The following is a 15,529-nucleotide window of genomic DNA, read 5'->3' as shown; positions in this document are numbered from 1 at the left end:
TAATCACTTCTGATTTAATTTTCGTAAAATATTTATGAGATACAGGGCGAGCAGAGCCTTGGCAAAACACATTAGGCAGGTGAGGGAAGGAAACAGGGCTATTTAGATGCACTTGTTTATAATGCACTTCTGTACTGGGCAGAGGTCCATTTTGAGCTCCCCAGACTCACGTATTCTGTTGTCCATCCTCAGTTACTACCAAATGCATGCCTGCGGGCAGGGTTTAGTACCATCCTGCAGTATTTCGTCAGTCCAAGGGTTGGGGTTTGGTATTTGTTTTTTTTTTTTTCCTGTTAAAGGGTTGTAAGGGGGAGCCTACCACTTTAAAGGAAAATCATTCTTGAAGCCTCATATAAAAGCATATTTCATTGCTTAGCTTTACAAAATTCCTCCTTTTCCTTTCCAAACTCTCCAAAAAAAGAAACCCCAAACAACAACAACAAAAAATCCACTTGAGAGGATGCAACCAAATTACAGTTAGACTAGCAAAACTCGGATGCGCACTCCAAGCATGCCTGAACTCTGTGTTTTGTTTTTCTTTTCTTTTCTACCTGTTACACGAAACAACAGATTCAAACCAGACTTCCCAGTGTTTAAACTGTATGTGGAAATTACAGGCTTCCTCCCGAAAAGCAGGGCAACATAGTAATTTACCCCATGGTTCCGAGTCAGCCTCCTTCATATCGCTGCCAAGATGGATGCTCCAGCTCAGCACCAGGAGCCGAATGCTCTCCCCCCTCTAAATTACGCCAAGAAACTGTGATTCCGGGGCCCAGCACAGCTTTGCCTGCTCACTTCAGACTCTCATCCCTCCAGCTCCACCAGCGCTGCCGGGTTATGTGCCGGGCAATTCCCTAATCCTTTTTGCCACTGCACGGGAAGTTGTCAATCATCGCTCTGTCCCCTGGCCAAGGTTGCCTTTTTCCAACCGCATTTATACCCCATGTGGGGTCTACTCTGCCTGTCTCCTTCAGAGGCAGCACCCAGGGCTGGGTGAGACACCCCAAATCCGGCCGGTGTCCCCAGTGCCTCCTCCCCTGAACGCCCCGGGACAAAGCATTTTGTTCGGATACATCAGCGGGAGAGATTGCGGCTTACGGATATAGCTGCTTGCTGAAAGCGGCGACTTCCTTAGGTTGTACATTAAAATAATGGAAAAGGCCATTTTCTGTCTTTGCAAAATTTTCAAGCACCCTGCGGCCAAAAAAGGACTAATGGTATAACCTGAATGAAAGAAGAAACCAAATGGAAAACTACAGTAACATCAACCACGTATTTTCAAGGGAAAAGCATAACATTTGGTGATAATACACCCCCCTCAGCTATCCTGTCATCTCCTTGTCTCCACCGAAGGATGAATTTTGCAGTAGCAACATGAAGGAGGAAAATGCCATAAATACTAAGCCAGACTCAACCAGGAGTGCAAGAACCACGCTGCCTGTACCACTGGCACAAGCACAGCAAAGGTGTGCAGCGAAGCTGTCTTGCAGAAGGCGGTGTATCCACGGCCAGGGGATACACGGCGAATTTCAGGCGGCACGGTGAATATTAGCAGGGCAGTGGAGGTTTTTTGCCGCCTGCTTAGCCGATCACTCTTACGGTTTCCCTTGAGCCAGCACTTCTGCTCCTCCGGCCCTACAGCGAGCTGGCTCGAGGAGCTAAACCACCGGAAAAGTATTCACTTTCTTTTATAGGGCTAGTTTTTGGTTCACTTCTCCGGGCTGGCTCAGCACAGGGTCAGCCGTGCTGGCGAAAGGGGGACGGCAGGAGCCCCTCTCCGCTCGGCTGGCTCTCAGCGGCGCTGAGGCTAAAGACGCATCAGTCAGGTCGCATCCCTCGGCTGTGGTTTCACATCAAATAACCCCCGCAACCTCATTCCTCGCTCCCCCAACACCGGCTCCTGCTCTTGGCAAAGGAAGGTGGGGGGAACCAAGCAGGCTGGAAAATAACTTGCTTTTCACGGGCATCTTGCCTCAAATCGGGTCCCCTTTACATAATGCCAAAGAAGTGCCTGGGGAACCACAGCCGAACAAAAGCAAGGCCAAGGCGAGAAGGTCACAAACCCAGTCTACGAAGCTTCGTTGACAAGACAAGGGAGGCAAAACCGCCGTGCTAGGAACACGGAAAAGACCAGCTGTGCTTGCAAACGCTCCTCCGGGCTGAGGGCAAGGGATCAGAGGTAGGCAAGGGAAATAGGAAGGGCCACGGTGGCTGCTTTTGGGGAGGAACAGCAAAGCCCACCTTCAGCAAGGGGTCCCAGGGATGGCTTTGTCGGCAGCAAGCAATTCAGGCTCCCCATCTGGATGCTCATCCCCCTTTTATCTACGCTGCTGCTGTTGCCTGCGACACCACGTGCTAAGTCCAACTAGTAAGGCTGATCTTTAAAAATAATCCTCCAGAAGAAGTTAAAAAATTAAAAAAAAAAATCTCTTCCCCTCCATTCTACTGTACGTTAAGGAAGAGCAATTTCGTCTTGGCTACGTTTCGTTTCTGACACATTTGTGCCTTAAGCACACAAATGCACTAAAGCCTTCAGCTCCAGATGAATTAAAAGGGAAGACGCTCATAAACAGCTTCACACTTTAACTCATCACATGGTTTAAGTACATTACTACACAGCCAAATTATTTTTTCGGGAGACAAACACGCAGCTAGCTGATTGCAAGTGTGAAACGGTGCTACAACACACGCACATCACACGTTCATCAGCTAGAAACTGCAGCTAGGAAGGCATCAGTCAATTCACCTTTGGACAAGGAATCCTACAGGCAGGTTTGTTGGTGACCCTCCTTGTCCCGAAGCCCCAGGTGACTGCGTATTACAAGAAAACAGGCTTTCAGTAATGTGAAAATTACTTAAATAAATGCAAGTCTGGCTATACATAAAAAAATAATTAACTAAAGTGTAAAATTGAAAGAGCCAGCACACTAATATACGTGACCATGTCATTATTCAAGCACAGGGAAAGGGGAGAATGGGTGTTAAAAAGAGAAAGAAACCAAAAAAACCTGACAAAACTCTCCTTTGAACTGCTGAGGCAAAGAGAACAAAACCCAATACTTAACCGGTGCAAAAATTACAACACTTAACAAGTTCTGGCAAGATACGGCTATAAGGAAACTTCCATCACAGCAGAAGATCACGTTTCAGTTTCCTGCAGGATATATCCCAGTCCCAGTGCAGGACCAACTGTGTTTCTATGTGGTAACGGTGCAGAGCCAGAAAATACACTACAAAACCAGTCCTGAGGGGAAGACTTGTGACAAGAGAAATTGCTTACCCTCAGCAAAGTAGCTCGACACATCCAAGTCACTGCTGTAATTAGCTACGTAAGAACTACATGACAGCAAGACTTGGAATATCTCATAGCAATACAGATATTTTCTGCTTAGTAATTTGTTACCGAATGACAGATGCTCCTCGCCTTGTCCTCACACGGACACCCTGAACACCCCAAGCTCTCAGTAGGCTGATACCTGCAGGAAAGGACAGCATCCCATATTTGGGCTAACATGAAAAAATGAAATAAAAAATAATAATAATTAAAAAAATCACATCCTTTCTTTTGGGTCTGGTTTTGTGACCGCAAACACTTTCCTGCCTCCTCCACCAAAGTGCACACGGGTGCCTGTGACCGACCGAATTTCCAACCGCGTTCCCATCATCTCCCCGCCAGCGTAGCAGCGACTGCCGGACCCTGGGGAAGCAGTGCAGTGCTGGTTGGGTGATCCCGTTCTTGCCAGGGACTGCGGAGTTCGAAGACTGCGTGTGGTAAAACAACCAGACTGATAGTTCGGTTTAAAAAAAGAAGAAAAAGACGAAGGTTTTGCTGTTTTAAAGCCTTAGACTGAAATAGTGCCAAAGAAACTGAAGTTCAGTGCATTTGGGAATTGTTTTACACTGCATATTCCTGATCGCTAGCAAAAAAAGCCTGCTTTGCCCACCAGGGATTGACCCGAAAGCAAAAAAATATGATATATACAACAGAACAATACATAAACTGTGCAAGACCTCTACTTCCCCCTGCTTTCTTTTAAAAAAGGCAAATAAAGCTTCAAATCTACCCCCCCCGTTCTCTCTCCTGTCCGTTCCCTTTAGTGCTTCACTTCATTTACATCTCATGAATCTGTTATATACAGAAGAATAAATAGATTTTATGTACTGCACACCTCCTCATATTAATTAATACCTAATTTTTGTATTTCCTTCTGTCCAGATGACAGGCTGCGAGTGAGCCAGGACAACCCATAGGCTGAAGTAGACAGCAATTGCCCCTACAGTTCTGAAGGAAAAGAGAAGAGCAGCCGCCACCCCAGATCACAGCAGCGATACCTCCGTCTCGGCAACAATCGCATTAAACGACCAGAGCCGAGTATAGCTTGCTTGTATTGGTAGGAAGAGTAAGAAAATAAATGGGTTAATTTCCAGCATCCCTTTTAAAAGAAACAGGAGGTCCTGAAGGAAAGAGAGAAACACAACACTATAAAAAAAAGCCCCGACAGCCAAAGGAAAAAACTTTCCACTCGTCTTTCCATACTGAAAAATCTCTTTGAGCCTCACTATCCATTACCATGAATTTGTTGCGGGCAAAGTTAACCTGAAGAAAGGCGGAAAGAAAAAGAAATAAAAAGAAGCTAGCCTTAAAGTAGCTGGATATTCAGCATCTCTTCACTGTTTTAGTGGCATCTCTCCTTCCTCCTGACCCCTGGCATAAAAGCGGGAAGAATTCCGAGAAGCCCTGGTATTAATGGGAGGAAAAAAAAACCCCAATTAAACTACGGATAAACCAACGACTTCAGACTCCGGGACTACCTCAGTAGTCAGTCTGCTGGAACAAATCAAGGCAGATTTCACAGCGCTGAAGTGTGAAGAGCGAAAGCCGTGTTCAGATATGACGAGCGACTGTTAAGCTGGTGTTGCACTGACTGTTCAAGTGTAGGACGGGAATGCCCAGAGCACTGCGTATAACTTGAGAGACCCAACTATAAAAAATACGACAAAATCTTAGCCCAGTTCATTGCTTAAAGCCAGGAAAGGCTCTTTTTCTTTTTTTCTTTTTTTGTTTGGAGGAAGGGATTTGAGCCTGCTGGTTTCTGTGTGTGAATTTCTCTCTTCTTGGCAAGTACTATTTAATTTTTTTCTTTTAAAATCTGAATTAGAATAGCTGTGGTTTACAATGCAAGCCCAAAATCCAGACATCAGAGGATGTGGCTAGCAGCAACGAACCCTTCGGCTGCACATGCACAGCACAGCTGGCTGCCGAGGAGGAAGAATAACATAGGTAAGGCCATCTAGTCCTATCGCTGTGACGATCCCCTAATGGCTTTGCTCAGCCTCACAGAGCAAACAAGGTGGATTTGCTCACGGCGACTACCTAAGAACCGCACCCCACCACCCCCATGTGCTCGGCTCCTCCAAAAGGCATTTTTCCTTTCTGTTACTCTCACTTAGCCTTCAGAAAAAGGAAATTGCAGGCTCTTGCGGCTCCTCAATCCCCGAGTGCAACTCGTGAAAGAAATAAATCTTGCAACCCAGTGCTTCTCTACTCTCGGCAACATCATTTTCCGTGGAGGGGTGGGACGAGAGATACTCCAGCATCACACAGAACTTACAAATATATTCCAAAGTAATTGGACTGGGTTTCTACACGTCTACTTTAAAGAAAAAGAGCTACAGTGGTTCTTTAAAAGAACCATCTGAACGTGGAAGGACCAAGCCAGCAAGAAAAATTAGATTTAGTGTTTATCTAACTAACATAAATCTTATAAATTTTAATAGTGAGGCTGTAACACGCTTGAGGCCCACATGGGAGATGAAAGTAGGGAAAAGGTTTCATGGAAAAGGCAGCAGGGAGAAATCTGTTTTTTTAATTAGGAAACCAGAAGAGACGCAAGGAGGACTGTAACGTTAACATCTGCCACAATCTGCACCGCTACGGCGGAGAATGGGTAATTGTGTCTGTCTCTTAAACGACCGTCAGCAGCGTCCAAGCCACATGACAAACTTCCTAACTCGAACATCCCCCAGCACAGGAATACACGTTCATGCTGAGAAAAAGGCATGAGGGGCGCAAGATCGCTCCAAACACGCAACTTTGTGGTGAAAACATGAGTCTGAAGACTTCTGCTGGAAGTCCGAGAAGGGAAGCGGTGGCAGTGGTGGCGGCAAGGTCGGTCCACATCACCTTAGTGAAGCAGGAGAATAGTTTCCCCATCGTGGAACCAAGGTAAACAAGTTTTTTAGCCAGAAGTCAGCAAGAGAAGCAATGGATAGAGTCTAGGTGTCTTGAAATGCAACCCTATAGCTCAGCCATGCACCTCTAGATCACGCCTACTCTACCTGCCAAACTCTGCAAGTCTCATTTTAAACAGAAACTAGAATTTTTTACAAATTGTTGTTGATTACATGAAGCAGCTATAATTGTAACATGCATATCTAACTTAGTGAGGCTGAATTTTATTGTTTTCTCCCTTACGTTCCCGTTAACCCAGAAGGGGACTGCAGTCATTTTTAGGTTCGCAAACCAGAACTGACATAGGAGCTGTTGCTTCTCCTGCCAGTGGGTGTCTTTCCTTTAGCACTAAGGCGGGAACAAGGCTGCGGATTTCTCTGAAAAACACGAGTGGCATTTCAGCTGAACCGGTCATAAGGTTTGTTTCGGAACAAACACCTCTGCTTTTTCAGATGGGTTGCTAAAAGAGACCGTTTCAGGCACTCTGCAGACTCTGGAAGACATTGACCTTTCCTTCCTTGGACTCAATTCGCATTTTTCACTTCATGGTCATGTGGGATTATTATCTGTAATTGAAAGTAAAAGTGTAGATTTTGCTCAAGAACTCAATTACATGGCAAATTCTGTGGCTGAGGAACTACAGAATATATTCAGTCCTTATTAAATGTTATTTCTGAAATGAATGTTAATTAAAGAAGGCTGAAGATACAGGCTGGCTGGCTGAAGACAAACAGAACAATCTCAGACCGTTGCAATGACAGTGTTTCCCCCAACGGAGACAGAACGGATGGCTAGTCTTACTCAGATTGCATCTCTTGAGAGGACGATTTATAATGTACAAGACAGGAGAAATTTATTTGCTAACATATGGAAAACATTTATGGGCTCTACTGAGGATCTGGAATTAAAGAAACACAACTACATATTGTTAAAACTTCTAAACGGAGATTTCATTTTAGAAATAAGCATTTTTCCCCTCAAGTCAGTGACATTTATTTCTATACACTTTTGCTTTCTGCCCTGTCAGGTATCAGTTTCCGAACAGGGGTTCGTATAGATTCATCTACTTGCTGTAGGTCTAATCCACAGGAAAATTATTACATGGCAAAGTCCCGCTTTTAAAGATGTAACTCATGCTTCAAAACAATGGATGTGCCGTAGGGATGGGGCAAGGTACTGCTGCCCAAATTGTTGTCTCAGCACCGCAACTTACAGCGATGGAGGAGATAAGGCTACCGACACTGGTGATGCTTCCCAAGCAAAGGCTCCCGCAGCCACAGCTGCAGATAATTCACCCCCTTAAAAACAAAAACAACCCCCACCTTCTGGTACAAGAAAATGATCCTCCATTAAGCCACACAAGACCACAGCCTGAGGGAGAGCTCTGCCTTCTGAGGCAAACCTTCTCTTCCCCATGTAAATAACTTGCTGGATGCCCGGAAGGGTTGCGTACTGGCTGACGAATAAACGAAACGTATGATGTACGAGTTGCACGCACAAAAATATGCACACAGTCATCATCTCACAGAGCCGTATTGAAGCTAACAGGATCAGGGACACTATAAAAGCCCCGCGCCAATCGATATCCAACAGCCGTATCAGGGTCAGTGCTTATAAGTTATAACGAGGGTGGTTGTTTTAAAGCCGGTACTATTACACTGGTGCAAACATCAGTGCTGACGTGCAAGATAAAGCTGGGGTGGCCATCTGTAAAGCAGTGTAAGAAATGTGAAGTTTTGGACCGCTGTGGTTGAACAGACTGTAACATCTTCAAGGAGGGGCAGGACCTCAGGCCAAATATTTGAGGCAGCGGCGACGGCTGGGATTTTCAGAGATGGGTAAGTGACTGATTAAAATGACTCAATCATGCAGATGCTTTTGAAAATTCTGCCGCACGCAGTTAGGTTTATTCATGCATGTGTGGGAGAGGGGGAGGACTGTGAAGATTTTAATAACTACTTTAGGAAATAAAAAAGAACAAATGTACTTTCTCTTTAAAACCGAGCAAAAAAACCCCAAACCCAAAAAATCCACTGCTGTGGCTGGGGAAAAGCATTTACCAGAAAGTTGTAAAGAAGTTTTGTGTGTGAGAATGACCAAACGGACTATGATACACAAGTCAAAAAAGAAGCGCAAAGAACGAACGAAACGGAAAGGTAAGAATAAAACATATCACAGCCCTATCAATTTCGTCCAGTCTAAACCCCCTCCACACTTCTGGCTTATTACACAGACTTCACACTCCACCATCACCTATCAGGTAAACGGGAAGTTGAGAGCTTCAAAGAATCACAGAATGGTTTAGGTTGGAAAGGACCTTGAAGATCATCAAGTTCCAACCCCCCTGCCCTGGGCAGGGACACCTCCCACCAGCCCAGGTTGCCCAAGGCCACGTCCAACCTGGCCTTGAACACCTCCAGGGATGGGGCCTCAACAACCTCTCTGGGCAACCTGTGCCAGTGCCTCACCACCCTCAAAGTGAAAAACTTCTTCCTAATGTTTAACCTAAACCTGCCCTCTTCCAGTTTATAGCCATTCCCCCTCGTCCTGTCACTACATGCCCTAAAAGAGCTTAAGGACTGCAGGAAAAGGAAAGACTTCATCCTGGGACAGCACAGAAAAATTGTTCAGGGAAAAAGACTAAAGCCTGTTTTTTCAAGTATGACAACATACCCGCCTCAATGCGACAGCTTGACCAACAGCATCACACAAGCTACCGCCATCGGCGCAGTCCCTCTCACCACTCTGGAGGTCACAACCCTGGTGTGGATGTCCCCCTGGATCCTAACAAGGTGCCGACTGCAGCGGAGGTTTCCCCTCCTTCCTAATGCCATCAAGTATCTTGTTCCTCCTCCTCCGCTGAGCATCCTACTGTAAATATCTTCACAGCCGGGGGTTATCTGTCACCTTCCCGGGGTCAAGTAGGGGGGAAAAATTCTCTCGCAGTTTTGGCTCTTCACTTTGAATGCAGGAGTCTGACCGATTTTGATGCAGCTGGAGCACCATTCATCCAACTTTCCCAATGTAAAGCAACATCTATCTAAAGGCAACCACCTCTTCCTCCCAGTAAAAAAGCACCCTGCAAGTTTAAAAATCAACACTCAGCCACAAGGTTGAGATTCCAGAGAAATACAAGAGCACTCCCAGGTCCCTAAGTGTCAGCTGGTTGGATTTTAGCAACAATATCCTTTCTGTTTTCCACAGGCTACTCTTCACTGCTTTAACGTGGAGTACTTCCACGTCTAACCCAGCGAGAGCTGTGCTTGCCCAAGACACATTTAAATGGTCGTCCCCTTTCTGATGAAAAAAAGAGCCACATGCGAGTCCAGCACGACATCCAGCCCCAGCTGGTGAATCTGGGGACAAAACAGCACAAAGTGGTAAACGCCTCTGGCTCCAGCGGGTGCCTCCCCCCTCGTCCCGTTCCATCCCAGCGTCTATAAATCACTTCTGGCAGGTAGTTGGGAAGCAGCTGCTAATTATAGTTTTGCTGTGGAGTGCAGGAAGTCACCTTTTAACCCTGCCTGCTGTTGTTTGTCTCCCGGAGCCGGGACAAAAGGACAGACGCGGACAACATGCCAGCCGTCGGGAGGATCCGGTCAAAACGCAGCAGGGAACCTGCCCTGATCCCATACCGGTGAAATATCCACCCCCCTCAAAAACACCTTTTGGCTTCGGGTGCTTCCCTGTGCCCGTTTTCAAACAGCTTGATGCAGGACCTCAGTTTTCCCTCATTCACCCTAAAGATGCAGGGAAGCATCCCAAAGATGATTTCAATTGAGTCTGTTGCTCCTGTGCTGAGGATGTCCCACCTTCCACCCTCCTGCAGTCCAGTCCCCACCTGCACCGTAGGACAAGGACGGCGTTTATAATAGAACTAACACATGTACATGTGTGTGCGCAGGTGATTGTGATTGGAGCTGAGCAAATAAATTTCATAAGACAAAGTATTCGTTGCAAAGCATCTTGTTTTCGGTCCGTGGAGTATGTGTGATCAGATTAGAATTTCATCTGACTTCCCACACCCTCCCCGCCTTTTAAAGTGTGCGTATGTGGCAGGGAAAGTAGCTGCTTCTGCTTCAGGAAAGCTCCAAAACGCACTGTAGACATTATCACAAGTTAAATACAAGCAACTCACTCCTATTTAAGTCACCACTGGTTAGGTAGATGGCCCGCCACTGTGCCTTTCTCCAGCTGAAAAACACTTGTTTGAACTTTCTACGTTTCATGCACAGGCGAAACTCTTGTAAAGTTGGCTTTTGTTAACAACTGCAATTCAAAAATCTTACTTCCTTCAGTATGCACCTGCGTAGCAGCCACCTACTTGAGTTTGTGGGAAGCTTCTCAAAGAGAGAGAGAGGTATTAGGAGGTGTGCGCACCACTCAGACCATGCCATAGGAAATTTGAGTTATGATTCACTCACTTCTAGCCCTGACAACATCTGCTCTGCCACGCGTTTCATGTGGCGATGGGAAGCCAACGGAAAGCCAAGGCTTTACCTTCTGTAGAGGATGTACTTCCATCAAACAAAACACACCCACTGGCCAAACATGATGACGGCTGGGAGCCAACCCCGAGGCATAAAACAAAAATACCCTTTCCAACCTGACCATGTGAACTGGAGTGTAAAGAACTCATTGTAAAACAACATCGGTTGAGATGTACTTACTGTGAAGACATCATCATCGCCAACCTCGGCCTCGTTGTGAAGTGTTGATGAGGAAGTTGTAGACCCTGGGAAAAAAAAAAAAAAAGCACAACAGGTTTTTAAACGCATGGCACCCCTGTGTAACTACTTTTTTATTAAGCTGGTAAACATTTGCATTCTCACAACTTTGTACGTTGTCGATGTGTAAAAGAGTGGCTCGAATTAAGGAAGAAAAAACCATCTACTGGTAGCTGGGTTGGAAAGGTAAAATCTGAAAGTGTTTCTTGACACGCAACTGCATGGCTGCCAAAGCTAATTAACTATGTTAAAAATAGCAGTTAACATTTCCAATCACAGAAGACTTTCATTTCTGAAGAACGGTAAAGCTACATACTAATCGGAGCTCAAGACCAGATCCACAGCTGTCAGGAAACCATATACGAGTTGTTCTTCACATATTCCCTAAATCTGGGGGGAAAAATGACTTTTTATTTAAAAAAAAAAAACAAACCAACCCTCACTCAGACAATGAAGAGTTAGGTGGTGGGCAGCAGGGAGGGTGGCACACGCCGTGGCTGAACTTGGCAGTGAAGTTTATGCTGTGGCTAAAAGGGGGTGACCCCTCTCCCCATCCGAGGGTCCCAGACCCCCTTCCCAGCTGGCTTCAACCCCCCCACGAGGCTGCTAAGGAGCTGTGATGGGGGGAGAAACCCCAACTCAAAGGCATTTCTTTTTTTTTTTTTGATGTAAGCCCACTGTTACACGGAATTAGGGCTGCATCACATCCCTAACTAAAACAGTTGAACTGTTTGTACCACCTTCATTCTGGAAATTTTTTAAAATCATGCGCTTTATATAACGCTATCCGCACCAGCCTTGGCTGCTCTCAGCTGCATCATCACGGAGATGTGCAGAGCTAAGTGCGAAAGCCCACTTAAAACGCCAAGTAACACGAAAACATTCGTGCCATTTGCCACATTAGCTTTAAAAGCAAAAAATCCAGACTTTCTACAGAGCTGCAGAGGATTCCTACACCTGTGCACAAAACTTCTATACTTCTGATGCTACAGGGAACAAGCTATTGGTTAAACATTAATAGCAACGATTCTAATAAAGCAGTGATTTCATGAAGTGAAGCTTCAAATGCGCATGGTTTGTTGTGTTTCATTATTACCCACTAAGCTTGATCAACTACCTGAACAAAAAATGCACAATAAATGAAATCCTGTGCCTGATGCTCTTTGTGCACAAGCCAGTTATTGTTTTTCATTCAGAAAGCCTTATTTGGAAGTTAAGGAGGAACACATTCATGAGGATCCGTCTGTGCTGTTAATGGGATAAATATAGATTTGCTGATTTTGAAGTCTCTGAGATACAGCAGAACTTCATTTTAAATACCTCCACTGTAAAATGGATCAGAAAGAGCAGAATGGGAGTTGCCACGTAGCAGCATCTCCAAAATACTACTCAATACAGCTGAGTTATCGTCTCCTTGAAACTTCGCACAGTCCCATGCCACTTACATAAAACATCAGTTATGACTCAAAATGCTTCCCAGCTTTAGGAAGCCTGAAGAAGAAAGCAGAAGGCCTTCTTCACATTACTGGCACATGAAAAAGCAAACTAATAACCAGTTGAGAAGATCCTTCCTCTAACGGATGAGGTATTTACCAGGAAAGAGCTCCAGGGGGTTAATTCTCTCCCAGGATCTACCATTGCCATGTTAAAACAAGGAAAGGGCATCCAAAAGGTTAAGCTGTCTTATGGAGCTAACGTACTCGAAAAGAATACACATCTGTATATATATTTGAGCTAGTATCCTCAAAAAATAGTATTATTTGTATATAAAAATATCCTGGACACACCGGGTGAGAAGGAGAAAGGCTTTTGACCACTGAATTCTTACATAAAGTGGCATGGTCAAAAAAAAAAAAACAACCAAACACCAATCAAAAAACCCAGGAAAAATCAAATTTCATTAAAATAAAGTACTATTGCATTATAGCTGTATTATGATTGCCTGATTGCAATGAAATGTGAAAAAGAAAGATTTATGACAACTTCAAAGCACGGGCAATTCAAATGCATTTTTTTACAGAATTAAAAAAAACCCAACAAAACAACAAAAACACAACAAAGTCTTCAAGAACTACCATTCAACTAAGAGGATGCAGACAAAACTAATTACTGCAAAAAACAACCCCAAACAAAACAAAGTTTTACTCAACTCCAGGCAGGAACTCATACCACGATTTAACAAAGATTCAGTAAAATGAGACTGTGTATAAAGAAGATCCTGGGCTGTCTGAGTTGCCATCACTAGCGTGGTACCCAAGTCTATCCAAAAAAGTCCTAATAAGAGACTAGATGATAAGGAGAGGAAGTCTGGACAGACCAAGCCAGACAGGATTGGAAAATACTTGGGACTGAAATCCCTTCTCTCCTTAAGGGATGAGAAAACTCAGTTCTTAAAAGTAAGCTGGGGCTTGCTCAGCACAAGGTAAGCGCCCGGCTACACTTGGACACGCGCACTTTAGACATCCAAGCCCAAGAACTGATTTTAAACCCACTCCTCTTCCCAACTCCGTGCTTCAAACCCCCCTTCCCCACTCTCCGGAAGGTGGAATTGGCCTCTGCCATGCACCACGGTACCTTCAATGAGGTCCTCGATGGCTTTCCTCACTCCTCTGTCGAAGGCTCGAGCGTCGGCGGGGCTTTGAAAAGTGAGCCCGAACTTTCTGTTGTCAACTTTCCAGTGGTGGAAGGTGGGGTTCGCCTTCGTGTACACCAGGTCCTTCTTCACAAAGCACTCCAGCACCACCTGGGAGGGCACGAGCCCCAAAAGAGGAGCAAAGTCACTTTTCCCACCCCAAGGACACAGCCGGCACCATCTCAGCCCAGACCCAAAAGCAAGCCAAGTCACGCCTCGCGTAGGGGAACATCCTTCCCTACCAAACGATGACTAATAAACACCAGACACTGTCATTGTTCTCACAGCCATCACACATCCATCTCTTGCTTGTGCTTTGAGTAGGTGCCTCCTCGCTATCCCAGGAGGCTATTTCGGACCCAGGCCCAGTGTGGCACAGGTTACAGGTAGCGGAGGCCCAGGTGGAGGGAGAACCTCTTCCCTCAATAATTTTGCTCAACAGAAACGTTATTCGCCAGCAGATCTAGGAGGTGCTGGAATAACACCCTCACCCTTTTTTTTCCTCCCTCACCCCCAGCCAGGCACTCGTCTCAAGCTTCTCTGTGCCAAAAGCCATCTCTAGGGCGATGTTCAGGGAGAACAGGAATGACTTGTAGGTCTTACCTCGTCCCCCAAAACCCTAAGCATGGCTCCAAAAGTGCCACAAAAAAAAAAAAAGGCATCCTAAGCAAAACAGTATTGCAAAAGACAAACTGGACTTGAAACACCAGTCTTTTTGAAAGCAACATCATGTCCGACTCAAATAATGCTTTTTTTTGTTTGTTTGTTTTTTGCCCAAATGCTGAGTTCGCAGAGCCTGCACAGGGAGCGTATTTTTAAGCTAGCCCATCTCTTCAAAGGAGCGAATTTCAGAAGGATCAAATATATAGAAACGAGATAACACCTAAAATGGACCCTGGAAATAGGGAAAAGACTTTATTAATTTGATTTGTGCGGGGAAAGAAGAGAGCTCCTTTTTAGATAAACGGCTACCGGGAGAAACCCACTGCGTCAATTCATAAGAGACAACTTGTCTTCATAGTCTCACTCTGCTCGTTCAAACCTTGAACGGCACGCAGCATAAATAATTCATGGCCGTTTTAAAGGTTTGCACTGCATTACTCAGTGCAATGTGACTGGCTTCAAGGGTTCTTTACACTTCAATTCACTTCTCATGTACCTCTGCTAGGTCTTAAGAAAAAAAAAAAAAAACAAAAAACCAAAAAAAACGGGCCCTTTCTCAATCATCAAAGGGAGTCTTTGCACACGGATGTTGAAAATTTACCTGCTCCTTCCAGGTGGCAGCACGACAACCCAGATAGCAAAAGATGGTAACTCTGAGGTAACTGAGGATGGGTTTGTTTTGCCCAATCTGGTACTATTTGCACATGTCTGGTTTTTTATTTAAAAAAAAAAACAAACTTGCACAAGAATACAATAGCAATAGGCTCGGGATAATTCTCATTATAAGAACAGACAAAAGTTGAATTAGGTTCTATTACCAGTTTGTCTTTCTGCCTTTCACCATGGATTAGAAATCCACTTCTTCCATTGCCCTCCGGGTACGTGACCTTGCAGACGCCAACTCTACTGAGACCGCCTCCTTCTTGTGGCAACCATCCCCCACTGGAGTCATCTCGGGTCATAACCACAGCTTTGACTCGCACAATATAGCTGTCACTGCAATGATAACAAAACAAAAAACAAAACAAAACCTTCTGTGAGCATCACACCATCTCTCCGGAGCGTTTTTCTTGAAGGTGGTATTTAGGCAGCACTGGTCTGGTCCCAACACACAGTTTCTGCCCAGGATGGAAGTCCACCTCTGTGATGGATGATCTTAACCACTCAAGCCACCATAGGAAAGACACCCATCAAACAGCAAGGGAATGGCTCTGTTGGTCTTCCAAATACCAACATACAGACCAAACATGGTCCCAGACACCCTGCACCTCATAC

The 15,529-nt window shown here is 45.2% G+C and overlaps 1 protein-coding gene across 1 annotated transcript in view; it reads right to left on the bottom strand.

The window, feature by feature from the left end:
- SPRED2 (sprouty-related, EVH1 domain containing 2) overlaps nucleotides 1–15,243 on the bottom strand; it is a 25,092-nt gene extending 9,849 nt beyond the window's left edge. Inside the window, exons 1-3 of the mRNA XM_009884909.1 lie at nucleotides 15,073–15,243; nucleotides 13,534–13,702; nucleotides 10,903–10,967 (exon numbers count right to left, since the gene is read on the bottom strand). Coding sequence (XP_009883211.1) covers nucleotides 10,903–10,967; nucleotides 13,534–13,702; nucleotides 15,073–15,216 — 378 coding nt within the window. The 5' untranslated portion in view covers nucleotides 15,217–15,243. The remainder of the gene's footprint in view (nucleotides 1–10,902; nucleotides 10,968–13,533; nucleotides 13,703–15,072) is intronic.
- Between the last annotated feature and the right edge of the window lie 286 nt (nucleotides 15,244–15,529).

The sequence above is a fragment of the Charadrius vociferus genome, unplaced genomic scaffold, assembly GCF_000708025.1.
Source record: "Charadrius vociferus isolate BGI_N301 unplaced genomic scaffold, ASM70802v2 scaffold740, whole genome shotgun sequence".
Lineage (NCBI taxonomy): Eukaryota > Metazoa > Chordata > Aves > Charadriiformes > Charadriidae > Charadrius > Charadrius vociferus.
This window is presented reverse-complemented; position numbering and strand designations above follow the sequence as displayed.